Raw genomic sequence first — 27,602 nt, forward strand, 5'->3', positions numbered from 1 at the left:
CATGGGCCTTGCTCTTTATCTCCAAAATAGATTTAATGGTACTGTATTCCTCACAGAATATTATAAATATGGAATTAAATAGTTATTCTTTCTAGTGCTGATCATATAAGACCTCAATAAATAGCTTGCTCACAAGATCTTTCTATTCCTTAACTATCTACATCAAATACTGTCTTCATCACCATTTGGCAATTGTCTTTAATTAACTTTATGACTAAATGTCATTTTGAACACAAGGACAGAAACATTGGTCTCTGTATAATAATAACTGTACAAATATGCCCCTAATATGAAAGTTCTATGCTGACATAGAAGAGAGGACTTTCTAGATTCTGAGGCCTAGACTATATGACCTGGTTCTACAACTAACCTTGTGACTCTGGGTCAGTGGCTTGAACTCTCTGAATCAGAGTCCATGGTCATTACATCTGTACTTGCTGCAGTGAAGACGGGAGGGTTATGAGAGTCACACACTCACAGGGAGGCCCGGTGCATAGTAACTGCCCATGTGATGGTGCTCCACACCGGAGGGACCAGGTTTGTCTGGTCCATGACTCCACCCTCATCACCAGGTGGTGGCTGTCTGTTCTGGGTCACTGATGACAGTGGCTGTGGAAATGGTGGCTTTCATAACCAGTCACCTCTGCCTTCAAGGTCACCCAGTGGCTCCTTGCTGATGACTGAGCAGCTCTGGTTCTCGCGTCCCCCAGCTTCCCTTCAGGCTCCTTTGTCCTTATGCTTTAGGTCCACTGACCCCCTGAGCCCAGCGCACAGTCCCCCTGAGGTGGAGGTTCAGAGTCACTGTAATCATCACTCAGGTCTTCAGCTCCAGTCCTCTCTTCAAACGGTTCAATCAGGTTCCATCTCATACACTCCACTGACTGGAAACTTCACGCCCACCAAACCCAGTGCTCGCTGCTCTGCATGTCCTCACTTCCCTGCCTCCTATCAATTCTCCCCACACCTGGCCATTCCCTCCTTCTGTAAAAATTTACTTCCCTCACTGCCCTGCATCACCTTCTGTTGGTTTTTCTCACACACTGCACCCCTCCTCAGTCTCCTCTGATCTCATTGGCCCTTGGTCCTCTGGGCTCGACCCTTGACATCTTTTTGCCCTCTCTCTCTCTCTCTCTCTCTCTCTCTCTCTCTCTCTCTCTCTCTCTCTCTCTCTGTCTCTGTTATCTTGTCCACTTCCCTGGAATTTAACACAGCAATTTGTTAATGACACAAATGCAAACAACTTCTGCCCTGGCCAGCTCTGATGACCTCCAGGCTGTTGTATTAAACTGACCACTTGACAGCTCCACACAAATGACTTACAGAAAACCTTTATTCCTCTCCACCCGCTTCAAATTACTTCTTACACAGTCTTTCCTACCTCAGTAAATAGCTCCATCAAGTGTAATAAAATTATCATTATACTAGAAGCCTGATGCACAAAGATTCATGCAGAATGAGCCTTCTTTCCCTGGCTATCGACACCAGCTTCCCACCCTAAAAAAGTCCCAGAGTGGCTTGGGCAGCATGGAATGCCTGTCTCTTCCTCTCCCCCATCCCCATGCTCTGCTCCTGTGGACACAAATTAACCTGCCATTTTTCTTGGATCAATTTGCATACTCACTCCTGATTGGCTGGTGGATATCTCCAAGGTACAGTCAATTTGCATCTTTCTCTTTTATTAGTGTAGATATAAAAGCTAAGCAACATTTACAACAGAAAACCGAAACAACCGCAATGACCAGTCAAGCAGTCACTATGATGCACACTGACCACCATGGGGCAGATGCTCAACTCAGGGGCTTCCCCCTGGTCATCAGTGCACTCCCACAGCTAACATCCCAAGGCCAGCCAACTTCCTGTGGTCCCTTATCCCATCCCTTTCCCAGTCCAGCAGGCCCTGGCTGGCAGCCAGCAGGCCCTCAGGCCCCATCCTGCAATTGGCAGCCTACTGCTGGCAGGTAGTGGCTGGCCCAGCCCTAATCGGTACAAGACAAGACAGTTCTGATACACCCTAGTTGCCTGCCAGGCCTAGGGACGCCACCCATGCATGAATTTCATGCACAGGGCCTCAAGTTGAAGATGAAATCCTTAGGGATTTTTACTCTTCCTGCATTTAATTCACTAAAAAGAGGTAAAATAACTACCACAAATCAGCTCACTTCCCCTTTCCTGCTCCCTCTGCCGCACACACTCACTGAAGCCCAAGCACCACACCTGGGCGCTCCTCCATGCTCCTCATGGCCCTGCCTCCTTTTGTGAGCCCTGCAGTCCAACCTCCACCTGGAAGCTGGGATTATTGCTTTTAATAAACATATGTGGACTTTCCTTGCAGCTCACATGTCTCTTCAGATAAAATTCAAACTTTTTACCCACATTTAGGGCCCAATATGATGTGCCTTCCGTGTTCTCCAAACTCTTCCTATGTCAGTGTCACTCCCCAGCTTGCTCATGTGATACAGCCACGCTAGCCTTCTTCCTGCCGCTTTAACACGGCAAACATGTTCCCACATTGTGGCCTTTCCCCGTTCCTCTCCCTGGGACACTTGACCCCTAGAATTTAGGGCCTAGATCTTCACAGGGTGGCTTCTCTCATCATCCAGGTCTCAAATGTCACTTTCACAGGAAGAGCTTCCAAACAGTTTGAACTGATGTCAGATGAATCCATGCTCTCTCTTCCATAAGCCTGGGTATTTTTTTTTTTTTAAAGCAATTATTGCTCTGATTTTTTTCTGTCTTAAAGAGTTCAAGGAGAAAGGAAAGGAGAGGGTGGAGAGGCCCCTTGATACATCTCACATAGTAAGAAGAGGCACCTGCATCACTGATGACAAAGCATAGGAACCTTAAAGAGAGACCCTCTAATTCCTTTTGGCTCCCATAAAATGTCAGAGAAACTTTCCTTTGGGTATAAATCAATCAAAAAAAAAAAAAAATGGAGCACTGGGTGGGAATTAGTCTGAGATCATTATTTCTCAATCCTCTCAAGACCCCAATGGAATCTGACATAGGACAGAAAGTTTACTGGATGCAAGGGGAGAAGAACAACTGAGATACATGGAGGCCTTGCACATCTCATACTGGCCAGCACCTCGCCCCCTTTTGTGATGCAAAGAATCAGGGTCCATGTGATAAAGGCAGGTGGCCTCTGAGGAAAATGCCACCATTTTCTAAGGGCCATGGCCTGGACACGATGACTTAGCTAATTTCCTTTCTTCCTCACCTACAACAGCTCACCTGGTGTGTCCCTGGCCCGAGTCAGGGGAGGGCTCAGTGCCATCAGCATCACCATCAGAGCGGCCATCCAGGAGCTTCCAGGGAACCACAGGTACACCATGCTAGAGCTCAGAGAGGACAGGGACAGGGAGCAGGCAGGTGTCACTCAGGGAGGGCTATGACCTTTCTTCACCTACAGCCCCAATAACACCAACTAGGAGACTCATTCTTTTGTTCTTGTATTGGGTCATCTCAGTACTGAGAGCCAATCAGCATCAGAGGTGGATAGCATCACCAGTTGCTGGTCAGAGATGCAGTAGGAAGGTCCTCTTCTGAAACTTAGAATTTCCTGCATTAAAAGCATTGCTTTGATTAGGCTTTACAGGTTTGGTCTGGTTGTGTCAGAAATACTGTGCTGGGCCCTGTTGTGAGGCAGCTCTGCTCTGGTCAGTGATGAACACACAAGTTGGAGCCTTTGGGGGTCATTGGTCTCTCTCTGCAGACAGAGCTGCTTGCAAATGGGTGAGTGAATGTGCTGGGAGCTGAGGGTGAGGGAGGTGACTGCAAGTTAGGAGGCCTTTACTTTTGTCCTATGTTTTAAAAAAAATCTTTATTGTTAAAATAATTACATACTAGTATGTCCCCTTATTCCTCTTGGACCTCTTCTAGGCCTCCCCTGCCCTCACCCAGGCCCCTGGCCTTCACCGCACTATTGTCTGTGTCCATGGGTTATGCACAAACATAGGAGTTCTTTGTTGATATTTCCCCACTTAAGCACCCTCCCCTGCCTTCCCTCTGAGGTTGATAGTGTGTTCTGTGCTTCTATGTCTCTGGATCTCTTTTGTTCATCAGATTCCACATATGAGGGAGACCATGTGACACTGTTTGTCTCTGACTGACTTAGTTCTCTGTTGTACCACAACTGAGTGTGCAGATTTGGGGAAGTGACTTACCTCTCACAGTTAGAGCCCCTGTGATCTTCCAGGTGTTTCCATACTGGGAAAGGTGTAAATCTGGGGACACCTTAGGAGCAGTTCCCCTAGTAACTGATGACTGACAGGCTGGTAGCTGCTGATTGGAGAGTATCATTGGTGACTCTTTACAGGGGGAATGTCACTCACTGAAGGAAATGGGAAGTTGTTCAATATTTTAACCCGAGTGAAAGGTTTTCAGGTTTATGTCCTGGTGCTGTCACTGAGCTCAGGGAACCTGGGAACACACTGGAGAAGGGCTTAGCACATGGCATCCATGAAAGAGAAAAATAAAAGAATGAAAGGACAGTGGAAGTACTGAGGAAGAAGTCACTAATAAACTGTTAAAGAGTAATAGTATAAGGTGATTGAAAAAATAGAAAATAAAGTTTCAAAACATATAATAGAGTCTTGAAATGCATAACTGTCACAATATCTATCTATATACTGTATATGAGGCCTCTAGAACCATAAGAAGTTCAAAACATTCACTGTTAACAACTCTTTCTCAATTTGGCACCCCATAAAAATAAAATTGCCCCCTGTGAAGCGTGTGCCCATGTTGGGAACCATGTCTTAAACGTTCTCATCACTAGAAATTTTAGTAAGTAGCTGTCAACCAGACTGACTGTGGCGTCATTTCCAATAGATAAAATACCCAATCTTTACGTGGCACACCTGAAACTAATAGAATGCCACATTCCTGTTATACCTCCATATAATTGTTTAGTATCTTTTGTTTTGTCTCCACATGTTTTTTTTTTTCAGTTTTCTATTTATAATTTATTTTTAGATTCATACTATTGTAATTAGAGAAGATTCTTGACATGATTTTGATTTTTAAAAATTGTACTGAGACTCTTTTTTGTGACCTGGCATGTGGTCTATACTGGGAAAATGGTCCATTGCTTGAAAATAATGTATATTCTTCTGATTCTGGCTGTAATGTTCCGTATCTGTATAGTGTATCTATTCTAGTGAGTCACTTAAGACCATTGTTTCCTTATTGATTTTCTGTTTAAATAATTTACCCATTGATATAAATGGGGTGTTAAAGTTCCCTGCTATTATTTTCAACTCTACCTTTATGTTACAAATATTTGCTTTATGTATTTAAGTGCTCTTAATGTTTAATGCATAGATATTTACTAAGGTTATGTCCTTTTGTTAGATTGATCCATTTATCATTATGGAAAGCCCTTCTTTGTTCCTTGCTATAGTCTTTGTTTGAAAGTCTATTTTGTCTGACATAATTATCACTACTGCAGCTTTCTTTTCATTTCTATTTGCATAAAATACCTTTTCTATCCCTTCACTTTTTGTCTGCATGTGTCTTTTGAACTGAATGGGTCTCTTATAGACATATGACAGGTCTTGTATTTGAATCCATGCAAGTCACCCTGTCTTTTGATTTGAATATCGAATCCATTTACAATTAAAGTAATTATTGACAGGTATAGACTTATTGCCATTTTATTAATTGTTTTTTGGTTGCTTTTATACTTCTTTGCTCTTTCTTTCTTTTTAAAAAATTCTCACTCAAGAATATTTTTTCATTGATTTTCAGAGAGAGTGAAAGAGAGAAGGAAAGACAGAGAAATGTTTTTATATAGTATTTTTATTATTATTGGTTAAAGTATTACAAATAGTAGTACACATGTCTCCTTTGTTCTGCCATTGACCTTCCACCAACTCCCCCCACCCCCAGGCACTTGCCCTTACTCCCCCACCCCCAGAGCCTTGTGTCCATTGGTTATGCTTATATACATGCTAACAAGTTCTTCAGTTGATCTCTTACCCAACCCCAACACTCCCCAGCCTTCCTGCTGTAATTTGACAGTCTGTTCGATGCTTTACTGCTTCTGTATCTATATTTTTGTTCATGAGGTTATAATGTTCTTTATTTTCCATAAATAAGTGAGATCATGAAATATTGCTGTGAGACCTTCATTCCCCAGGTCAACCCTATCCACTGAGCCAAACCAGCTATGGCTCTTGATCATATGGTTCTTGTACATTGATGACTTTCTTAGTATATTGCTTGGGTTCTTTTTCTACATTTTTCACTGTATGTATTATAGATTTTTGGTTTTGGTTGCCATAAGATTCATACATAGCAAGCTATGTTTATAGCAATGATTTTTAAGTTGGTTGTTGCTTTAGTTCAAATGCATTCTAAAATTACATTGTATACTCATCCCCATGTTAATGTTTTTGAAATCATATTTTACCTCTTCTTTTGTGTGTGTATCCCTCAATGTATTACAGTGGTTTAGCTACTTTTGTTGTGATAATCTTCATTCTAGCTTTATAATTGGTTGATCTACTACACTTACAAATTTGCCTTTATCAGTGAACATTTTTTCTTTCTAATATTTTCTTATTTTTAGTTTTGGTATTTTCCATTTAAAGAAGTTCCCTTGACTTTTCTTTAATGCTTGTTGAGTGTTGATGAAATCTTTCAACATTACTTTGTCTGGGGAACTGTTTATGACTACTTTAATCCTGAATACTTAGGTTGTAAGTTTCTACCTTTCATCACTGAATATTTTGTGCCATTCCCTTCTGGCCTGAAAAGTATCTGCTGTAAAATCAGCTGATAGTCTTATTAAGGATCCCTTGTACATAAATAGTTGGTTTTCCTCTTGCTGCCTTTAAGATTTTAAATATGGTGTATCTTGATATGGGCATATTTGGGATCATATTGTTTAGAACTCTCTGTGCTTTCTGGATTTGAACATCTGTTTTCCTCACCAGGTTGGGGAAGTTTTCTCTTTTCAGTCATTATCTCTTTAAATAGGCTTTACATCCCTTTTTTTCTCTTCTCCTTCTGGGACCCCTATGATTCAAATGTTGGCACACTTGAAGTTGCCCCATAGTCACTTAAACTATCCTCACTTTCGAAAACATTATTTTTTTCTTTTTGCTGTTGTGATTGACTTTCACAACCTTGTCTTTTAGCTTGCTGACTCATTCTCCTGCCTCAACTAATCTGCTGTTGATTCCCTCCAGAGTATTTTTGTTTTCTTTTTTTTTTTCTTCTTTTTTTTTTTTTTTTTTTGACAGATTAACAACTTTATTCAGTTATAGGGCAAAAGCAACAGGATGCAGGAAGGGAGGGGGCAGTTTTTGATGATGATTTTATCCCAGCCACCTGGCTGCCCCCACTTAAGATCTGTGGCTGGACTTCTGTTTCTGAGACCCCTGTGTATGGAACGTCCTGAAGGCCACTTGGCACTGCACACCGAGTGAGGGGCTTCCCACCAGGACCAGGTCCTCGTGAAGACGCAGTGCCAGCCCAAGCAGTGCTGAAGGCCAGGAGCCACAGATGCCTGGTGTGTGCTCGGCCTGCTGGGACCCTCACTTTGCAGGGGTAGCTACCTGGCCCAGAAGCTCCAGGGGCATCAGAAATGGGTTCAGGGGGCAAACTCCAACTGCTTGCCAGGCAGATCTCGGTTTGCTGGGCCTGGCATTCTCAGGGGCCTGGGTGTTGGCCTGACTGGACTCCTCTTGCCCCCTAGAGCCAGTCCCACAAACCTCAGCTTCTGGTCCCATGTTCCCACTGCCCGGGTCAGACTGGGGGGCCATCAGGTGTAAGTATGTATCCATCATATGCTCAACCAGGGCTGCACAGGGCAGGTGAGACAGCTCCTCAGGAAGTGACATGAGCAGGTCAAGGACCACGGCTGACTCTGGTGGTGGATGGCGAGGAGAAGGGTAAGAGGAGGTCAGGACTTGTTGCCTGAACCCCACCACCAGAGCCCCCTCCCCCGTTCTCACCGGCTGGGGAAAGCTCAGGGCCTTGGGAGCTGTGGGAGACTGATGACAGGTACTTGTAGATCTTTTCAAAGTCCACTTCGAGGTCTCCCTCAGCAGAGGGGCCAACAGGTGCTTCAGGGGTGGGGCCACTAGCCTCAGGGCTCGGGTTCTCTTGTCTGCTGGGGGTGTTAAGGGGCAGCAGTTTTCCACACGCCTGCGTAGGCTTGGACGGCTTGGAGTACAGGAGGCTGACGGGCTCCACAGCCATGATGGTGAGCGCCTGTGAGAAAGCCACGGTCAGAGCTTCCTCCAGGGGGCCTGTTATCTTCTTAGCCAGGTCCATCCACACCTCCATGGGAGCTGGGGGCGGATGCCTTTGACCCTAGGCCACCTGGATGCACCTTCTGAATGGCTTCCCGGGCCACACGGTTCTTGAGCTGCTGGAGGAAATCCCGAATCTCAGCCTCGCTCCGGCCCGGCAGCTCCCCGGCCAGCTCGGCGGCGTCCGGCTCCGGCTGGCCCCGCCGCGCCTGCAGTAGCCGGAGCAGCTGCCGCTTCTCGAGGGCGCTCCAGCCGGCGGCGGCGGCCACCTCGCCCAGATAGCGCGCCGGGGCCGCTCGGGGCCGCTCGGCGCCGCGGGGGAGGCTTCATGCCAGCAAAGGCGGAGTTGGCGGGCCGGGCCGCGCCCCTGGGGGCGGGGCTACGGCCATATTTTTGTTTTCATTTAAATCAGTGTTTCCCAAACTTCTCTCATGATGAGAATCACCTGGTGGAGTTGTTAAAACACAGATTCCTGAATCCCAACTAAGAAGTGCTAAACTAGAATTTTTGAGAACATATAGATAAAATTGCATACCTAACTTAGTGCTCTGTATATAACATCTGTCTTAGAGCACTAGTTAAGTATACAATTTTACCTATATGTTCCCAAAAATTCTAGTTTTTAGCACTTCTTAGTTGGGATTCAGGAATCTGTGGTTTAACAACTCCACCAGGTGATTCTCATCATGAGAGAAGGTTGGGAAACACTGATTTAAATGATCATATTCCTCAGTTCTGATTGGTTGTTTTAAATATTTTTCTATCTATTTATTTAAGTTTTCATAGAGTTCATCTATTCCAATCCAGAGTTCATTGAGCATACTTACAACCAGTGTTTACTTTTAAGTCTTTATCTGGTAAATAGCTTATTTCAGTTTCATTTAGTTCTTTTTATTTTATTTTTCCATTTCTTTATTTGGAATAGATTTATCTGTCTTCTCCATGCGGCTGTCTCTATGTGTTTGATTCTATGAATTAAGTGAAGTAGCCACCTCTCCCAGTCTAGAAGGAGAGAGACTTGTTCAGGATCTTCTCTGTGCACGCCAGGTGTCTTTAGCTGGCTATTCACAAAAGTACAGAATCCTTCAACCTATTCCCTCATTTTGCCCTGTAGACAACCATTGAAAAATCTGTCCCGTTTCTATAGACAGATGGCTGATAGGTAGGAAAATAAACAGGTGGATGAAATGAACAGGTTTATCTTATGTCCTTTCTCCTCCTCTGTCTTATTAAACAAAACGCTGCATAGAACTCTGCTGCTCCTTGCTCACACGCACTGGGAGGCCCCCCCTCAGGAGCTCTCCTGCTCCCTCCAGTGCAGAGGCTTGCATGCTGGTGGCCCAGCAGGGAGCCACCCGCCCCCCTGGTGCCCAGCATTGGCCCTGGTTGGTGCTCAGAGAGGGACACACGGGGTTTCCTGTGACAGACAGGGAGTTTGCCAACACGCTGGAGGCCTCAGAAGCGCACCTTTCCCACTGGAGGTGCAGCTCTGTCCTGGTGGCCTCGGGGATCGACTCCTGGGGAAGGTGCACCTCAGGGCAGAGTCAGCACAGCACGCGTTTATCTGAGGCACAGAGACTGAGGTGTGGAGGCCATCAATAGACTAACATTGTAAAAGGGGGCTTCAGGAGGTACCGAATTAGTAACTTCATTTAAAAAATCTGAGAAATGTAAAGGATTATAGAAACTGTGAAGACATCAGATCCTTATAAGTGGCCTGTTTTTATTTTCCTTCTTTCTTTCTTTCTTTCTTTCTTTCTTTCTTTCTTTCTTTTTTAAATAACTTTCTGCCTTTCAGAGAGGAAGGAAGTGGGAGAGAGAGAGAGATAGAAACCTCAATGATGAGAGAGAATAATTGATGGGCTGCCTTCCCAGGCCTAACCTGGAATTGAATGGTGACCCTACTTCATAGGTCCACACTCAACTCTGACCACAGCGGCTGGGCTGGCTTGCATTTCTTACACTTGCTGTCCCCTCTCCGTATCCCTGGGGAAAGGAAACTGTGCACTTGTTTTTGAGGAGCACTGACATGGGAGACCACCGTGTTCGGTCCATTGCAGGCTCCCTCCTGGCTCAGGAACCAGCCCGATTACAGGATGGAAGACTCATGCAAAGCAGGAAAGGATGAAGAAAACCTCGTCTCCCTACTTCCTGTCCTTGAAGCCTGTGAGTGGATGATTTCACTCTGTATTTAATTGAGGAAAATTTTATTAAGAAATGTTGGCAGAGCTGAGCTAAGGTGCACAGCAGACTGCGAGGGTTGAACACAGAGGGAAGGGGAAGATGGAGCTGAGGCTCTGCAGCCAACACTGGACCTCCAGGTCCAGGGCTGGGAGGAACCAGCAGGGAGGGGCAACTGCGGGGTCAGGGGCCAGGACCAGCCAGAGCCCAGGTGGCTCGCGTGGAGTGAGAGCCCAGCAGGAAACCTCTATAGGCTGCCTATGGCTTGACAACAGGGTCTTTCTTGCACTGTCTGTCACCATGGCCACCTCAGCTAAGGAGCCCTGCAGACAGATGACAGTGCAGTTCCCAGGCCCAGCCAGCAGGGGCGCTGCCCTCCCAGGCCTCCTGCTGTGGCTCCCAAGTGAGAAGAAGCTCTGAGGCCACAGGAGGCAGAGCTGCTCTAGAGCTGCCTCTCACCAGCAGGAGGAGGGGCTGTCCTGTGGGCGGGGCCAGAGCCACCCCAGGCTCCCCCTCTGTCCCCTGGCTCCTCCCCTGCACCTTCTGTTCTATGGAAAGCCAATGGGGCCCTAAGAGGATTAAAGAGCCTTACCTGTGGGCTGAAGTCCAGAGTGTCCTGGGAAGAGAAGGAAGATGCTGCTTAAACATAGGAAGGTAAGTATGACCCAAACACAGGGTCCCCGCCCAGGCCACCTGAGCTTATCCGGCAGCACCCCCACCCGCTGACACCAGAGCAGAGCCCAGAGCAGAGCCCAGAGCAGGGGCCCAGAAGTCCTCACATCCAGAGTCCTCAGTGAATACAGGGCCTGCTCCTCCATGTGCCCCAGGATCTGCACCCAAAGCCTGTGCGTGTGAACCCGTCTCTAGCCCACAGCCCTGGCTCCTCATGTCTCCACCCTGAGAACCAGGGACTAGTGAGTCTGCGTTTCCAGGACACGGGAGACCCACAGGGAGAGAGAAGCCTCTAGGGCGCTGCCACCCCACAGCTCAGCCAGCAAAGCCCCGTCCCCCACCCTATGGGGCCTCGCTGCCAGGGGCTCCTTACCTTTCCGCGCCCTGAAGGAGATGAGCAGCCCCGCCCCGAGGAAGAGCAGCCCCAGCACGAAGCCCCCGGCCCCACTCAGTACCTTGCTCCGTGCGGATCCGGACTGGGCCCCTGGGAGGAGAGGCTGGTTTCAGTGGCTTTAGCCCAAAGCACCTTCTCTACTGGAGACCCTGGGGGAGGGCTGGGGGTGGTGCTTAGGGGGCTGCCCTAGAGGAAGCAGAAGAATAGCCATTTCCGGGAGAGACTGAGGTCACACTGAGCAGGTAAAGGCCCAGCACTGGCCTCAGGTGCCCTCACTCCTGAACCAAGGCCTCTGCTTCGGCCTCTGAGGGCTGCGGAGCCCGGGCGCGGTGACCGTCGGTACTTGGCCCGGGTGACAGAGCCGCAGACACAGAGCAGATGGGGCTCTCCCGGGTAGGAGGGTCCCCATGCTGTGGAGGACGTGCCTCCTCCAGATCACAGTGGGCAGCTCAGCGTAGGCAGAAGCACCTGCCCAGCCCAAAGGGGGCGGTGCCAGGGCCAAGGGGCATCATGACGGGAGAGGGTGGGAATGAAAGCAGGGCAGGAATGGCCTCCCAGGGCTATGGGTGTCCACAGAGCGATCGCGGGCTGCCCTGTGGCCTTGCTGAGGGAGAGACCCCAGCAAAGGAAAACGGGGTGTGGGGAGAGGGACCCTGGCCTCAGGGACAAGCAAAGCCCCCCGGCGGGGGGGGGGAGTGGGGAGGTCAGAAGGCGTCTCACTCCATTCCACGCTGATGGGGCTGGAGCTGCTGGGGTGCTCCACTTGGCAGGTGTAGACCTCCCCGCTCCGGGGCACTGTTTCCAGCATCACCAGCATCTGGAAGGTCCAGTCCCCGTTCCGGATCAGGCCTGTGGACACCACCCCGGCCTGCTCTTCCCGGCCATCCCGCAGCCAGCGGACCTCAATGTGGCCCGGGTAGAAGCCGTTCACGGAGCAGACCAGGAGGTGGTGGTGCTGCAGGCGCTGGGTCTTTGCAGGGAACACGGTCACTGTGGGCGCAGCTGGGACAGAGGAGGCGGAGGGAGACGTGAGCAGACAGGCAGCCCCTGGTGCTCCCCTTTAGCCTGGTCTCTGGTCCCAGCCCCAGGCCCGGGCAGGCCCCCCCCCAAACCGCCCTGTGGCCCCGCAGGAGTCAGTGCCATGGGCCTTTAATCTCAGCCTCCAGCCAGGGCCACTGGACGGGGGAGACTCTGAGGATATCACGGGGAGTTTTCACTTGAAACAGCTCCTCATTGTTGAATGGAAGTGTTCACAGATGTGTGCGAGGCACAGAGTGTGTGCGTTAAAGTGAGGTTCTGGAGCAGCGCTGCCTGGGACACATCCGGGCTCTGCCTCTTCCTGGTGATCCTGGGAGATCTCTCTGCTCAGCTCCTCACCCACCAGGGGGTGATCATACTAACTCATTGCTTCGGGACACATGAGGACCAATGGGCCTAACATATGCACAATGGCAGCTGAAACACAGCCCTCACTCTGTGTCCCTGTTTATTACATGTGGAGAGAGAATGTGAGGAGAGCAGAGGGAGAAGCTGGGCCCTGGCTTAGGGAGGATGGGACTCAGGGTGTGGAGTCCTGGGAATGCGGTCACCCCTGGAACACAGAGATGGTCCCCCTGGAGCAGGAGGAAGGGATTCCCCAGCTCCAGGGCTGAGTCCTGAGGGAGAGGGAGGAACAGGGCAGCCCCCATTATACCACTTATAGTGTTGCTCACTGAGCCACCCGCTGCTTTTCACAGAAGCCGGTCTGTTATTGGGATTCCTGTCATTTATAATTGTCTCTTTTCAGTCTGACATTGGAGCTCTGGGCAGGGCTGGGATTCATTGACATGTGTGCCTCCTGCCTGAGACCAGGCTCAATAAATATAATGAGGGGAGAGAAGAGAAGTTGGTGCAGGAGTTGCAGGAAAGGGAGGGGAAACCTGGGAAAAACATTTTTATTTTACCCTAAAAGAGTAGGTTTAAGATTGATGGAAAATCATTGCTAGCAGCCTGGGCCTGTGTGGCTCAATGGTGGGGTGTGGTCCTACGAACCAGGAGATCATGGTTCAAATTCTAGTCTGGGCACATGCCCAGGTTGCAGGCTAGATCCCCAGTGTGGGGTGTTCAGGAGGCAATCAATCAATGATTCTCTCTCTCCCTCTTCCTTCCTCTCTGAAATCAATAAAAATATGTATATTTTTAAAAGTCGCTGCTAACAACTTTGCAAAACATTTCATTACCTTAAAGATGTTTAAATTGCTAACATGGAAAGTAACAAAAGAGAATGAAAACACAAGCCAGGAGCTGGAGAAATGCTGAATCCATGTCAGCAAAGTGTCCCTCTGGCTGCCTAGAGAACCGGAAAATCTCTGAGAAAAGGCCCAGACCCAGGGCTGACGGACAATAGGCCATTCCTAGAGCAGGAACAGCCATCAGCCAACACGCACGGGAAAAATGTTCCAGAACTGAGAAATGAAAGAAGGATGAATTAAAAGTAATAATCAAAATTTCAATTGAGTATTTGGCAATATTGAAAAAAGATTTAACAAAATAGAATGTGAGGTAAAGTGCCACAATTCTAGAAAGTTAACGTGTAATTACTTCAGTACTGCCAGCGCGGTGTGGATGTCACCTCAGTGTGTGAAGTCACAAAGCTACAGTGTGGCGCCTGGTCCCATCACCCCTGTGTCCACACAGGTGCACGAAGGGGAACAGACACTCAGACTAAAGGAGCTCAGAAAGGCCAGGGGGCCCCGGAGGCCCCGCCCTCACACCCAGCCTGACCCTCCCCCAGGGAGAGGCTGGTGCACCCAGCACCCCTATTCCAGGGCTCAAGGTGGGGTGGGGGCAGTTTGGCCAAGGCAGACAGACTGTCTCCTCACACCCCCCACCTCCCTCCCTCCCCTCTGCTCCCCAAACCCTCCCCTGACTGGACACGGATGGGAACCCTGGCAACACCCCTACACAGGACGGGACCTCAGGGTCCCCACAGCCACCCCCAGGCCCCTCAGGTGCTCCTCACAGCCCCGGGTGGGCACCCTTCCCCCCGCCCCCGCCACCTCCTCCCCTGTCCCTCTGCCCCCGCTCACTGTGCAGCTGCACCAGGTACTCAAATGCCCTGTAGCTTTTTCTGCAGAACCAGTCCAGTGCGGTCCGCAACCGCTTCAGGTAGTCCTTCTGGCTGTTCATGTACTCAGCGATGGGCCACCCCAGCTCCGTCACCGCGATGAACTCCCCCAGGTCGCTGTCGAAGCGCATGAACTCCTCCTGGTTGTAGATGTGTCTGTTCAGGAGCCGCACCCGCTCCGTCCCGTTGGAGAAATGACACTCGGCTTTCCCATGCCACAGGAAGTGTGCTGCGGGGACAGAAGGACCGTCACGCAAGTAAGAGATGATGGTGACGCCGCCCAGTGCGGGGTGCCCAGGCGGAGGGCACACAGGACCCGGCACCCCACTGCCAGCACCTGCCCCCTCCTCTGGGGCTGGAGGGAGGCCACAGGCAGGGAGACCCCTGGGACCTCAGCCACTGGGACCCACTGGGCTTCCCGCGGGGCTCCGGGCTCCGGGCTGGGCGAGGACTGTGCCATCACCGCCTCCTCCTAGGCCCCCCCTCCCCCCCCCAGCCTTTCCCGATCCCCACACCCGCCTCCTCCTGTCACCCCCTGGGCAGGGGACCCCGTGCCAGGCCCAGCTGCCCCGGGTCCAGGCAGGAAACCTGGCATCACCCTTCGCCCTGAGCTTAGAATTCACCAAAGTGCGGGCACAGCCAACCCCAGGCGGGTCACACAGGAGGGAGATGTCAGGGAAGGGGGTCTGGAGCAGGGACAGCAGGATCCCAGTCCATCAGGGCGGGGCCAGTGGCCTGAGGGACAGGATGTGGCCTGAAGGGTGTGTGTGTGTGTGTGTGTGTGTGTGTGTGTGTGATGGGGGGGGGGGGGGGGCACATTTCAGGGGAAGGCACTGCCACCTGCGAAGCCTGAGGGAACCCATGGCCTCCTGGGAACCAGAGACCCGGCTCTGAGCCCAGACAGTGGGCGGGAGGGGACAGAGCCTGGAGGAGTCGGGGTGCTGGGAGCCTGGGGGTGAGTGAGGGGGCCTTCTGCTCCCTGTAGCGGAGAGTACTGAGGAGCTCAGGGGTTACACCCCAATCCCAATAAGACTCACTCTCTTTCCTGCATGTCCAGCCAGGAGGCGCAGAGACCCAGAGCACAGCCGTGGAGAGAGTCAGGGGATGAATGGGAGCTCTGACCCCCTCTCTGGTGGGGGAGTCCCTGCAGGAACGGGAGGCCCTTCCTGAGAACAGGGCTCACCGCGATGGGGACTCATAAGGAGAGACGTGGACGGTCAGCAGACACGCAGTGACAGAACTCATGGCGTTTGGACTAACATCGCATAAGGCAGATAAGAAGGAAGGATTTAAAATTCAAGTGACTGAATGGATTCAACAAGGAAGTGGTGAGTTTGTGTAACTGTTTGGTGTTTGTTTGTTCAAAGGGCTGGAGGGGCCCGTGGGTCTTGAACCACCTGGAAAGCAAGAGTGGACTGTGTGTGTTTGGCCGGTTGTTCTATTTGGTAATGAAATGAGCTAAAGAAAACCTGCACTGGAAGGTGCCTGTGCATGAAGGTGAGTCCAGAATGTTCAGAAACAGCCCGTGTCCAGCAGTGTTCCCCACCTCAGCACTGTTCTGTGTGGGTGGGGTGGGTGCTCTGTACACAGTGGGCTGCACAAGGCATCCCACCAGCTGTCAGAGAACCCCCATGTGACCCCAAACATGGCTTTAAATGTGGCAGATGTCCCCCAGGGAGGAAGGGGTGTGTGTGTGAACCTTCTGAGAAATTTGGGATGAAAGCCATTGTTGATTAGTTGGCAGCTGAGAATTACAATAAAAATTAAGCCAATATTATATCTGTGGAAAGGCTTGGTATATATGGAATTTATATATTTTAGGAATCTAGTACCAATGTAGAGTAATTTTTTTTTTTTAATCAAAATAAATTTGTTCAGAACCAAGATCCACCTGTTTCTTTGCCTGGCTATGCGAGAAACTGAACATTGTTGCTAGTAGTCAAATGTAAAAAGGGCTGGCCAACCTTAATGGCTCTGAATGGTCAGAGCTATCAATTCAGGGTTTACTTGAGATAGTGGTAGTTAAAGTAACTTCAACTTGTTAATTATGTGTAAATTCTTGTTGATTTTCTGTTGTTGAAATTTCTGCCTAAAGGATGTCTTTATTCTCAGAACCTCCATCAAAGGGATGGCAAAAGGCCAGAGCATGGGGTAATCCTCCCTCTAGACAGAGGTATACTCCTGCCTGGCACTCCATTATCCCAAATTAACTTTTTCCCACTCTCTTCATTTGTGTTCAGCCTTCTCCAGAAACCAGACTCTAACGTGGAACCCTGAACCATGCGGGTCGTGATAAGGGATCCCACATTGCTACCCAATCAGCAAGTCATCATTTATCCTCCACATCGTCTTCTTTCTTACTCTAATGGCCACTGGCCCACGGCTTGTCTACAGTATGTGAAAGAAAAGAGCCACATGCTAACCTGACAGGCTCAGGGAAGGCCTGCGTGGCAGTCTTGCAAACCCAGAGACCTAAGATAACCACAAAAGATGTTTTGAAAATTAAATATTTTAATTACAACCAGGTTATAGTGGGTAGTCATTTCCTAGGCCGATATTTTTCCAGACAAAGATCAACTTTGATCTTCTTTACTGAGCCCATTTGCCTTCCTGCCTCTAAGATAACATATCTATGAAATGTCTGGGTAACTTGTAACTTCCCTTTTTCTGGAGCCCCTCGGGCACAACCTAACGTGGTGGGAGCCAGAACCGATGCATCAAATTTCTTCGTTATCATATTAATTGTTCCTGCACTCACCTAAGTATGCCTCCAGCATTTTACTTTTTATCTAATCCCAGGGGTTTCCCACCATCTTGCTTTCTCCCGCCTCCTTACTCCATCACCAATGAATTTCATGTAACCCACCTCTGTCCCTCCTTTGATTTCAGTGTCTAAATAGAGAAATGTAACCCGCCATTCTCTGGAGCATTATCTCAATCCCTTGAGGTTCTGCTTCCCGGCATATGTTTGGCTCAAATAAACTCACAAAAATTCTTTACAGGTTTCAATGGTTTTTTTCGTTAACAAGTAGAAACTACAGTCATGGCCACTTGAATCCCATTCAAAGTTCAAACTAATTCACATTCTAACTGACTCCTGCCCCTAGTAATAGCAGGAGGCATCAGGTTACTGAAATATAGTGGCAACAATACTTTGGTAAAAACTGCTGTTTGAATTTTAACCCTTCTAGTTTGGCTCTTGCACCTGATTAAACATGGGGGGGGGGGGGGGCACTATTTACCTTAGCTTTCAGGTGGAGACCTGGAGGCTAAAGCAATTTTCCCTTACCTGGGACCAGGACCACAGGAGATTAATTCCCACTGACTCAATAACCTTCAGAGATAGAAACTGAAGATAACCTCTGAGCTCTGCTTCTATGTCATCGGCTATCGCAAGATAGGGCCACATTCCAATGTCCAGCAGGGTGTGACTAGCAATGACCCTGCAGGCTGACCCCAGTCTTTAGAATGTAGTCTTTAAGATTTAGAATTTAGAACAAAGGAAAATTCCTCTGGTTTGAACCTTTAAAAGGGACTGCCTACCCCTGAAACAGTGCAGTTGTGTGGAGACCACCTGCGTGTGGTGCTCTCGCAGCTGTCCTAGCCAGATATTTCAATAAATCCTTGCCTGCTTTTTTTAATTAATCATCAGCCTCCGGTGGTCTTATTTTGAACCCAGGGTTTGACCCCACAACAGTTACCAGCCTTGGCCAATGTGGACTCTCATGTCTACAGGCAGCTCCCTCAGGAGGGGAGCAGCTAAGATGACACCCTCACAGAGACAGGTTACAGAAAAGAGCAGGTCCCAGCTTTAGATGGAGACCTTCGTGTAGAAATGATGGCAGAGGGGAGGACACACACAATTCCCCGTTACATTTGGATTTCAGTTAAGTAATTGCTCTGAATTTTTTCTGTCTTAAGGGGTTCAGGGAGAAAGGATAGGTGATGGTGGGAGAGGGCCCTTGGTACATCTCACATAGTAAGGAGAGGCACCAGCATCACAGATTCTGCTGAGGACAGAACACAGGATCCTCAAAGAGATACCCTCGAATTCCTTTTGGTTCCCATAGTGTCAGAGAAATATTCTTTTGGGTATAACTCAATACAACAAATGGATCATTATTTCTCAATGATCTGAAGACCCCAATGGAAGGGGACACAGGACGGGGAGGTTTATTGGAGGCGAGGGGAGAAGAACAGCTGAGATACATGGAGGCCCTTGCATATCTCACAGTGGCCAGCACAGCCCCTTTTGTGGTGGAAAGAATTGTGATAAAGGCAGGTGGCCTCTGAGGAAAATCCACCCCTTTCTAAGGGCCATGGCCTGGACACAGTGACAGAGCTCATTTCCTTTCTTCCTCACCCACATCAGCTCACCCCCAAGGAGCACTTACCTGGTGTGTCCCTGGCCCGAGCCAGGGGAGGGCTCAGTGCCATCAGCATCACCTTCAGAGCTGCCATCCAGGAGCCTCTGGGGAGCCCCAGGCACACCATGCTGGAGCTCAGAGAGGACAGGGGCAGGGAGCAGGCAGATCTCACTCAGGGAGGGCTGTGACCCTTCTCCACCCACAGCCCCAATAACACCAACTAGGGAACTCATTCTTTGCTCCTGGATTGGGTCATCTTGGTACTGAGAGCCAATCAGCATCAGAGGTGAACAGCATCATCAGTTGATGGTCAGAGATGGAGTAGGAAGGTGCTCTTCTGATACTTAGAATTCCTTCATTGAAATCATGATTATATCCAGGTTTGGGGTATTATAAATAAATCTTCTGAAAATAAAATAAAATAAAATAAAATAAAATAAAATAAAATAAAAGCTTTGATTTCAGGCTTTAAAGGTTTGGTCTGGTCGTGTCAGAAACACTGTGCTGGGCCCTGTTGTGAGGCTGCTCTGTGCTGGTCAGTGATGAGCACACAAGTTGGAGCCTTTGGGGGACATTGGTCTCTCTCTGCAGACAGAGCCGCTTGCAAATGGGTGAGTGAGTGTGCTGGGAGCTGAGGGTGAGGGAGGTGACTGCAAGTTAGCAGGCCTTCAGTTTGTTCTATTTAAAAAATCTTTATTTTTGAAAGAATTACACACTAGTATGTCCCCCTTATTCCCCATGGACCTCTTCTAGGCCTCCCCTGCCCTCACCCCGCCCTCAACTCCCCCAACCCCCCCGGCCTTCACCACACTATTGTCTGTGTCCAGGCGTTATGCACACATATGCACACATACACACAAGTTCTATGTTGATCTCTCTCTACGCACCCACCCTCCCCTGCCTTCCATCTGAGGTTGACAGTCTGTTCTGTGCTTCTATGTCTCTGGATCTCTTTTGTTCATCAGATTCCACATATGAGGGAGACCATGTGACACTCTCTTTCTCTGACTGGCTTAGTTCGCTGTTGCATCACATCTGAGTGTGCAGATTTGGGGAAGTGACTCAGCCTCTCGCAGTTAGAGCCCCTGTGACCTTCCAGGTGTTTCCATACTGGGAAAGGTGTGAATCTGGGGACACCTCAGGAGCAGTGCCCCTAGTAACTGATGACTACAGGCTGGCAGCTGCTGATTGGAGAGTGTAATTGGTGACTCTTTATAGGGGGAAGTCACTCACTGAAGGAAATGGGAAGTTGTTCAATATTTTAACCCGAGTGAAAGGTTTTCAGGTTTATGTCCTGGTGCTGTCACTGAGCTCAGGGCACCTGGGAACACACTGGAGAAAGAGCTTAGCACATGGCATCCATGAAAGAGAAAAATAAAAGAATGAAAGGACAGCTGAAGTACTGAGGAAGAACTCACTGAGAAATTGTTAAAGAGTAATAGTATAAGGTGATTGAAAAAACAGAAAAAAAAGTTTCAAAACATATAATAGAGTCCTGAAATGCATAAATGTCACAATATCTACCTATATACTGTGTATGAGGCCCCTAGAACCATAAGAAATGCAAAACACTGTTAAGAACTCTTTCTCAAATTGGCCCCCATAAAAATCAAATTGCCCCCTGTGAAGGGTGTGCCCCATGTTGGGAACCATGTCTTAAACGTTCTCATTACTAGAAATTTTATTAACTACGTGTGGTGTAGCTGTTACCCAGACTGACTGTGGTGGCATTTCCAATAGATAAAATACCCAATCTTTACATGGCACCTCTGAAACTGTATAACACCACATGTTTGTTATCTCTCCATATAAATGGGAGTGAAGTTAATTGAGCAACTCAGCATTGTACTCTGTGCCCAGGATATACAGGGCTTCTTTGCATCAGATTTCTGTTTAATTCTCACATCATCTCAGTGAGCTAAGGGCCTTCATCCCTCCAGTTGGAGAGAATAGAGTGATGGCGGCTGAGGGCCTTTGCACAGACACAAGGCAGTAAGGTGCCTCCAGGTGGAGCCCACGATGTGGTTCAGACCCACACGCTCAGCCCCTCCACCCACCACCTGGCATCCACCCTCTGAAGGGCACATTCCTCCCGGGAGAAGCTCTCCCATCTCTCATTCCCAGAGGTGCACGCCTACAAGCCACTCCTTCTGGAGAGTGACCGCATTTTCCATAAACGGAGGCAGCTGAGCGCAGCCATTCCCGTGCCTGGACCAGATTCCCGCCTCACCACTGCACCTTCTCTGGAAAGGACAAGGCTTGTATGTGTCTTATGTGGTGACACCCAGAGCTCCCGCACACCCCTCCCTTCTCACAGACCACGGTGCCCCCGATTCCTAAATCCAACCTGCTGCTCTCACTCAGTATTTCAGGCTTTTCAGCAGGTTAAGTGCACATTAGACCACCTGAACGCAGAACAGAAAGGTTATCTCACTCACTTTGGAAAATATGTTTCTGTTCATGTGGAAGAGTCAAAATTTCTTGGTGGGGTTGGGAAGAAATTCTTCTTGTTTCTGGATTTGAGAACAAACTCTGTCCCTGACCCCCGTGGTAAGTCAGTACTGAGGGCAGAAGCACAGATTTTTGTGGAACAACAGGCAGGTTGCCATGGGCAGCATCACACAAGGTCTTGAGCCCTCACGTGTCACACAGGGACTCACTGTGCTGAGCCTGAAAGGTTGCAATACACCCGGGGAAATGGGCGTTAGTGATCAGCAAGCCACAGGTAGCGTGGAGTGTCTGCCTCTTGTCCGAGTTGTCTCAGAACATTCTCGTTGTTTCCAGAAAGCTCCCATAGATAGTTTAGAACTTAAAGTGAGAAGCAGTTGTCGGTCCCTATAGGTAAGGGGAAATGGGTAGACAGGGCCAAGGTCTTCTGAACACGGAAGACACATATCCGTGAGGGAAGGCCGTGCCATAGACAGGCCACGCTAGCGCTGGGCCCAGCTGGCAGCCCTGCCCGGTGAGAGGCTGTGATGTCCCCCATAGGGACTTGGATGGACCCGTCTGTCCACGAAGCCGGTTGGCAGGGCTCATTGGGCTTCTGAGGCCCATTCTCTGGCCTCCCTGGTCCGAAGGAGAGTGTCTGCGGGAGTCTCCGGGGAGAGCAGCAGAGGGGACGCTCACAGGCCGGCCCGCGGGTGCTGTCCGCGGTTCCCTTCCCTCAGGTCTGTCCCAGACCTGTGGGACACCATGGAGAGGAACACACTCTTCCCCCAGCACAGATCCCGGCCAGAGGATTTTCACCATCTGCCTGTGTCCCAGCAGCCACTGCCCAGTGGTTCCCGGCCTGTGCCCGCACGTGGTTCCTTTGCTTCAGAATGAATGATGAAGTATGGGGGTGATGGAGGGTAGCCGTCCTCACAGAGGAGGAAGCTGCTCCTCAGGAAGAGTAAAGCGTGTAACACTCCCTCTCCCGGGGCCACTGCGCCCCGTGACCTGGCCTCTCCTCCTCCAGGTGCGGGGGCACCCGCCACCCTCAGCGCCATGCGGAGGCCACTCCTTGTCACTGCAGGAGCCCTGGGGGCCCCATGGTCACACACAAGACAAAGAGAAAACAAGGGCTGTCACACGGCCATCTGGACACGCTGAGGTGACCCGGGACTAAGGTTCCCTGTCAGTCTCACAGTCCTGAATTTGGGACCCAACCTTAGAGAAAAGCTTTCGGAGGATCTGGCCAGTAATTATATTAAGAGCAAAGGGGACAGTTCACAAGTAATTGTCCATGCCGTCTCCGCTTTGCTTCAGTGGATAGAGTGTTGGCCTGTGGATCCAAGGTCCCAGCTTCGATGGGTTTGATTCTGCTCAAGGGCATGCACCTGGTTGCAGGCTCCTCAGTGGCTCCTGACCCAAGTCATGGCTTGTGCACTAGGCAATCAATCAATGTGTTTCTCTCACATGGATATTTCTCTGTCTTTCCCTCTCTCTTCCACTCTCTCTAAAAGTCAATGGAAAATATCTTCAGGTGAGGATTAACCAACATAATAATGAAAGAAAATAAAAAAAGAATAGGAAACCCTTTTAAAAACTGTCTGAACATGGCTACATCCTTAACCAGGGAATGCCCCTGAGAGCCACGCAGGAGATCACGTGAGGACGCAGAAATGTGAGCCGCTCCAGGCGTGCACATCTCATTGCCTTTCCCGTTTCTAAGCTCCGAGAAACGCAGCCGGTGACAGGTCCGTCCCACCGGCCATGGGTCCTGCCGAGGCACGTGCCTGGCAGTTTGCTCAGTTTCTGCCTGAGCAGAGTTGAGCGTGAAGTTCCTTTGACTGTCAGAGTTCCCTCCGCTGGGCTGGTTCGTTGCACCTTCGCTCCCTCTGCCATCGTCTCCGCCTGTAGTTTCAGAGCCGTGACTCACGGCCTCCAGGATCACGCTCTGGCCGGGCTCCCACGGGGGCTGGTCACGGGCGTGTTTACCTGGATGGGCTGCCGAGGGGCCTCTGGCTACTCGCTCTGTTCCTTACAGACGGTCACTGCCAGCGCTGAGTCGGAAGCTGATGCAGAAACATTGCCTTCATTGTTTCAGTCTTTCTCTTTGGCTCATGGTCTCTCCTCTCCACACGGGATGAGTAAATGTGTATCTTAGGAACCTCACCCCCTGTTACAATTTTAGGGGGCTTTTTGAAGAATAAAGTGATGGTGTTAAGTTACAAAATTGTAAAAAATTATCCAGTTGTAAATGGCTTGATGGACCATTTCAATACACAAAATGATGTTAAAACTCATTGACTTTTTTACACTTCTCTTGAGAAATAAGTTCACTTTCCCTTCCTGGTTCAATCCACCTCCTCACATCATCTGACTTCCACCAATAGACTTTCCCCCCTTTTTGCAAGCTTTACTTTAACGCTGGGTGAGGTTAACCCCCTCCTCCATGTAAACCAGAGACCAGCCCCTCAGTGTGCCCGGGGCCTGTGGCAGTGGAGGCATGTCTGGTGCCTGGAGCGGGAGGCACAGAGCAGGGCAGGGCCGGACCGCAGCTGGCCACCCCACACCACCGCTGTCCGCTGCCTTACAGGGGCTGCCATGGCGCCTGGGCATCTGATTGTCTCTCAAAGGAAGTGTAGTCGTTTCTCCTCCCGCATGCCCCCTTGGCTGGCTGCTGGGAGTGTTAGAAAGTCAGGTTTCAGGATGTGGCAGGGGAAATGGGAGACACAGAGGGAGGCTGTGCCTGGAGCCGCAGAGGCCCAGCGGCGTTTAGCGGAGGGAGGTCTCAGAGAGGCTGAGGGACGGAGCTCAGAGAGTCCTGCCAGGACGCTGGGAAATGGATCCTATACACAGCACAGAGGGGGAAAGGGCAACACGGGGAGCGATCAGTATCCTGAATTAAATACATCCCCCCCCCCCCATATATTCAGGATGGCAAGCTAGAGTTAAATTATTTTTGAAAGCACTCCCGGCTGCGGGAAGGGGCTGGAGAGTGTGAGTGGCCTATCTGAGAGGTTGCTCCCTCCCAGCATCAGCCAGGCCAACCTCTGAAAGGCAGGTGGGCAGCTGCAGGGCGGGCGGGGTCCTGCTCGCACATCCTAAATGCAATGGGCCTGCCCGGCCTGATGGCTGACCGCCATGAACCACGTACCTGGACAGAACCAGGGGGGAACTATCAGTGATAAATAGACCCAAAGACAATGGCGTTTCTGCATGTTTCTCAGCGTTAGCTCTGAGAGTCCTGGGGACCCCGTGACACAGGAAACAGAGGTGACCTGAACTGGCTCCCGCCTCTCCAGGGAAGCACAGTAGTCCCTCACGGGTTCTCACGCTCCCAGTTAACGTTTCAGGGGTCTATCTGAGTCACGGCACACGGCACACCATTGCTCAGAGCCACGCCTCGTTTTGTAGAAGTCATAGAGACACCTGGAAATGGCCACACCTTGTGTGAGCCCTTGACGGAAGTCACTTGGGACCTGACGGTGTAACGCAGTGAAGATGGGGCTGGCGCTCTGTTTGCCCACGCCTGGAATAAAGAGGGAACTTCCTTCTACAATGATAACATTTCTTATATATATTAAGTGAATTTAAACAATTTTTTTGAAATCAGCAAATGGAAACACAACCAGCACCTCCGGCCAAATCCGGTCTGGCCCTCACTGCTCCGTGTCTGTCTGGGAGCCTGGGCTCCGGAGAGAGCCTGCGTGCTCCCAGAAACATTTTTAAAATTCCCTTTTATTACTGCGGAGTTTTTCCTTATAAATTGGTGTGTGTTTTTGTGGTTGTTAATCCTCACCCGGGGATTATTTATCCATCGGTCTTTAGAGAGAGTGGGAGGGAGAGGGAGACACAGAGAGAAACATGGATGTGAGAGAGCCAGTACATCAGTTGGTTGCCTCCTGCACGCACCCTGACCAGGGCCGGGGAACCTGCAACCAAGGTGTGTGGCCTTGACCCAAACGGAACCCGGGACCCTTCAGTCCACTGGCCGATGCTCCATCCACTGAGCCCAACCAGCTCGGGCTCACAGAGGCGTGTGTTGTAGGAGCCTCGCTGCACCTGACCCATGGAGTGTGGCCCCCGTACCCAGCAGCGCCAGCCCAGCAATGCTGACAGAAGCTGGTGTGGCCCCGCACCCACGGGCACAGCTGAGCGCAGGAGGAGGAGGATAGGGGCGCCTTCCAGCGTGTGCCGCCTCACTCCGAGTCCACACGGAGGACATGTGTCCCCCAGGCCGTCCCACGAGTAGCTGCTTGTCGGATTTAAGACGGGTTTACATACTTCCATGTGAACTCCTGAGCTGCACGTGTGTTCATGTGTAATGTCAGGGCGCAGAGACAGGTGGCTGGCAGGGCGTTGTGTTTCCCTCTCCGGGCGGCAGCATGGGGATGTGGAACTTCACACAATGACAAATGCCTGGCTGAGTGGTGCTTGGGGACACGTGGCTTCACCGGGGCCACAGCTGAAGTGGCTGCCATGTCCTTGCTGCCGGGCAGCCCCGTTGGTGTATGTCATCCCGATGTGCCATGGATGCTGGGCCACCTCCAGGCAGGGCACACACAGGAGGAGCCAATGGGGGCTTAAATGAGTGGACAACACTTCTACATTTCTCTCTCTCTCTCTCTCTCTCTCTCTCTCTCTCTCTCTCTCTCTCTCTCTCTCTCCCTCCCTTCCCACCCCCCTTCCAGTCAATCAGTTAAAAAAGTGCTCCCATGTCTAAGAAAGCAGACTGCCTCACTGTGGCTTGTCCTGGCGGGAGCAAAAGGGTCCCTGTCGCAGGCACAGGTGTGGCTGTGGGTGTGACAGTGGAGCCGCCTGGGGCTGCGCGGGAGCGAGCGTGTGTCCCAGGACAGTCCAGGCTGCACCGTGTGTGCTCCTGACATGCAACCCCGGTGTGCGCACCTGTGACCGCAGCGGCAGGTGGTCCCTGAGCCGTGACCTGGTGACCCCGGAGGAGGCAGAGCTGTCACAGCCCAGTCCCTGGTCCTCAATGCCCTAGCCCAGTGGTCGGCAAACTCATTAGCCAACAGAGCCAAATATCAACAGCACGAGGATTGAAATTTCTTTGGAGAGACACATTTTTTAAAGGTAAACTTCTTCTAATGTCACTTCTTCAAAATAGACTCGTCTAGGCCGTGGTATTTTGTGGAGGAGCCACATCCAAGGGGCCAAAGAGCCGCATGTGGCTCGCGAGCCGCAGTTTGCCGACCACGGGTCTAGGCACCCTAAGGCAGACGCGCAGGGAGGGTGCAGTGGGAGGCGCTGCTGCCCCCCTTCCTTCACGTTCACCAAACAGCAGAAAACAGAGAGAAGCCATGTGCTGGCGTCCCTCGCGCTCTTTGTTTTGGAGTGTTTTGGCTACTTGCCTGACATGCGTGAGTTGTAAAGTGCCCGGGGATCCGGGAGACGCTGCCAGCTGTGCCCAGTGCCTTATGGAATTCTCAGGCACAATCTAGGCACAATGGTGAAGAACACGCGTATGAAGTTCAAGTAAGTGGACAAAAAGTTTGTGAATGAACTTTTCAACCACTTCTCTGCAGCTTTTCATGTCAATTATTCTTTTGGTCTGAAATTTCACTGAAGAAATTTGCACATTTTTGGAAATTTCTTCCTTATTCCATCTTGGCAGGTAATGGTTTTTTTTTTTTTTTTTTTTTTTTTTTTTTTTTTTACCACTTTTAAATACGAAGTTTATCATAACAACAAAATACCAATAACTTTTGTTCCATTCAAGTCCCATAGTGCATTGCCCCCTGGCCAGCCCATCAGAGAGGTGCAAATTGAAAGGACAATGAGGCATTGGGGGCTTGATCAGAAAAAAGTAGTGTGATCTACTTAAAATTGTAGTATTAAAAAAGAAACAAACACTCAAGGAAATAAAACTTAAAAGCCCTAGCCTATTGGGCTCAGCAGTTACAGTGTCGGCCTGCAGACCAACGTGTCCCGGTTTCCAATCCAGTCAAGGCCATGGTCCTTGGTTGCAGGCTCCTCCCAGGTCAGCATTCATGCAGGAGGAAACCAATCAATGTGTTGCTCTCACATGGATGTTTCTCTCTGTCTTTCCCTCTCTCTCTCTCCATAAAAATCAATGAAAAAATATCCCTGGTGAGGATTAACAAACAAAAAAACTAACAAACAAAATAAATAAAAATATAGCAAACGGTATTTTCTAACTTCGGAAGCCAAGATGC

General features: G+C 50.0%; 2 protein-coding genes and 1 pseudogene across 8 annotated transcripts in view; all 3 read right to left on the reverse strand.

Annotated features, from left to right (window-relative positions):
• Window positions 1–19,194, reverse strand: part of LOC311626184 (DLA class II histocompatibility antigen, DR-1 beta chain-like) — a 71,230-nt gene extending 52,036 nt beyond the window's left edge. The window contains exons 1-6 of one of the 3 annotated variants that reach the window (XM_084891230.1): window positions 19,009–19,194; window positions 14,577–14,843; window positions 12,229–12,510; window positions 11,488–11,598; window positions 11,035–11,058; window positions 10,413–10,765 (exon numbers count right to left, since the gene is read on the reverse strand). In XM_084891230.1, the coding sequence (XP_084747356.1) occupies window positions 10,752–10,765; window positions 11,035–11,058; window positions 11,488–11,598; window positions 12,229–12,510; window positions 14,577–14,843; window positions 19,009–19,108 (798 nt within the window). In that variant the 5' untranslated portion in view covers window positions 19,109–19,194 and the 3' untranslated portion in view covers window positions 10,413–10,751. Of the gene's footprint in view, window positions 1–3,231; window positions 3,386–10,412; window positions 10,766–11,034; window positions 11,059–11,487; window positions 11,599–12,228; window positions 12,511–14,576; window positions 14,844–19,008 lie in introns of those variants that run through there. The other 2 variants (XM_084891228.1, XM_084891229.1) reach the window with 2 other exon arrangements.
• Window positions 1–27,602, reverse strand: part of LOC311626179 (DLA class II histocompatibility antigen, DR-1 beta chain-like) — a 137,259-nt gene that overhangs the window by 91,784 nt on the left and 17,873 nt on the right. The gene's annotated exons all lie outside the window — the stretch shown is intronic.
• LOC311626220 (snRNA-activating protein complex subunit 2-like) lies at window positions 5,929–8,621 on the reverse strand (annotated as a pseudogene). The gene is made up of 2 exons (XR_014797061.1): window positions 7,962–8,621; window positions 5,929–7,873 (listed from the first exon to the last, which is right to left on the reverse strand). The product of XR_014797061.1 is annotated as an snRNA-activating protein complex subunit 2-like (transcript).

This window comes from Pipistrellus hanaki, assembly GCF_964339955.1.
Source record: "Pipistrellus hanaki genome assembly, chromosome: 7".
Classification (NCBI taxonomy): Eukaryota; Metazoa; Chordata; class Mammalia; order Chiroptera; family Vespertilionidae; genus Pipistrellus; species Pipistrellus hanaki.